This window comes from Charadrius vociferus, unplaced genomic scaffold, assembly GCF_000708025.1.
Source record: "Charadrius vociferus isolate BGI_N301 unplaced genomic scaffold, ASM70802v2 scaffold2037, whole genome shotgun sequence".
Lineage (NCBI taxonomy): Eukaryota > Metazoa > Chordata > Aves > Charadriiformes > Charadriidae > Charadrius > Charadrius vociferus.
The window spans coordinates 2,079-3,360 of NW_009649354.1; the positions used below are offsets into that span (position 1 = coordinate 2,079).

The following is a 1,282-nucleotide window of genomic DNA, read 5'->3' on the forward strand; positions in this document are numbered from 1 at the left end:
TTCTGCCGGGGTTTTCCTGCAAACTCAGCCCAGCGAGGATGCTCCTGCGGAGAAATTTGTGAAATTTGGGTTTTAAATAGTCAAGAAATTTGGAATATTTGGTTTTTAAATATTCGAGAGATTGGGAAAATTTGGCTTTTAAATGCTCAAGAGATCTGCAAAATCTGGTTTTGAAAGACTCGAGACATTTGGAAAATTTGGCTTTTAAACGTTCCATGCAGGCAGGAGCGCGGCTGCTCTGGCTTTCACTGGGTTTTCTGCCCTGTCCCTCCCTGGTGCCCCCACTGCGGCACAGCCACCCACGCCGGCTCACCGGGAGCTCTCCTGAGCCCCTAATCCTCCTCCCGCCCGGCGCTGACCCTAATCGGGGACCGGACCCCCGGGCAGCCCCCCGTGTTCCCAAGGGAGACGGGGATGCTCAGAGAGGGATGCAGGTGACAGCGGCGATAAAGGGTGATGAAAACGCCCGCGGAGGGCGGAAACTGGGGGGAAAAGGGTTTTTTGGGGGGGAAGTGGTGAAAGCCAAGGAGAAAATCAAGGGGGTCGGTGCCCTCTGAGCCATTCCTGTGTCTTTTAGGGTCAGAGCGGGGGGGGTTTGGGGAAAAGAAAAGGAAGGGGACGGTGCCCAAAGGTAACCGTCTGTTTATTTATTAGTAATAATTATTAAATAAATAAATAGTGCAGAGATAACTAGAGAAATAAGTAAATAAATATTCTCCAGATAAACAGCTATACAGATAAATAATTAAATAGCATCAGTAAACAAATAAACAAATATTCTCAGTAGACAGGTAGATAAATAGATAAATCAATACTCTTAATAAATAAATCTATAAATAAATTAGTAATATCTATAAATAAACAGCGTGGGAATAAACAAACAAATATTCCTGATAGATAAATAGGTAAGTAAAGAGTAAGTAGTATTATTAACCAAACAAATAACAAACAAATATTTTTCATAGATAGGCGGATGGATAAACAAATAGTCTTCATAACTAACTAAACACATACACACATACATATTTTATATGAATAAATACAACAAGACGCAGGTCGGCGGCCGGCAAGGCGCCGGGACTCCGCTGCCCCCAAAACACCCCGAAACACCGCCACCGCTCCCACAACCCCGCTGTCACCCTCAACCCGCGCCCACCCCCTGTGGCACCACTGGCACAGGGGGGTGCCACCCCTTCAACCCCCCACCGCCCCGTGAACCCCCGACGCCCCCAGCCCCACTCTTACGCTGCAGCTGTTTTGCTGCCGTCGTTCCCCCACCCCC

General features: G+C 47.6%; 1 protein-coding gene across 1 annotated transcript in view; it reads left to right on the forward strand.

Moving 5' to 3' along the window:
• The first annotated feature begins 428 nt into the window (after positions 1–428).
• Positions 429–1,282, forward strand: part of PRUNE (prune exopolyphosphatase) — a 5,553-nt gene continuing 4,699 nt past the window's right edge. The window contains exon 1 of the mRNA XM_009889478.1: positions 429–542. Coding sequence (XP_009887780.1) covers positions 429–542 — 114 coding nt within the window. The remainder of the gene's footprint in view (positions 543–1,282) is intronic.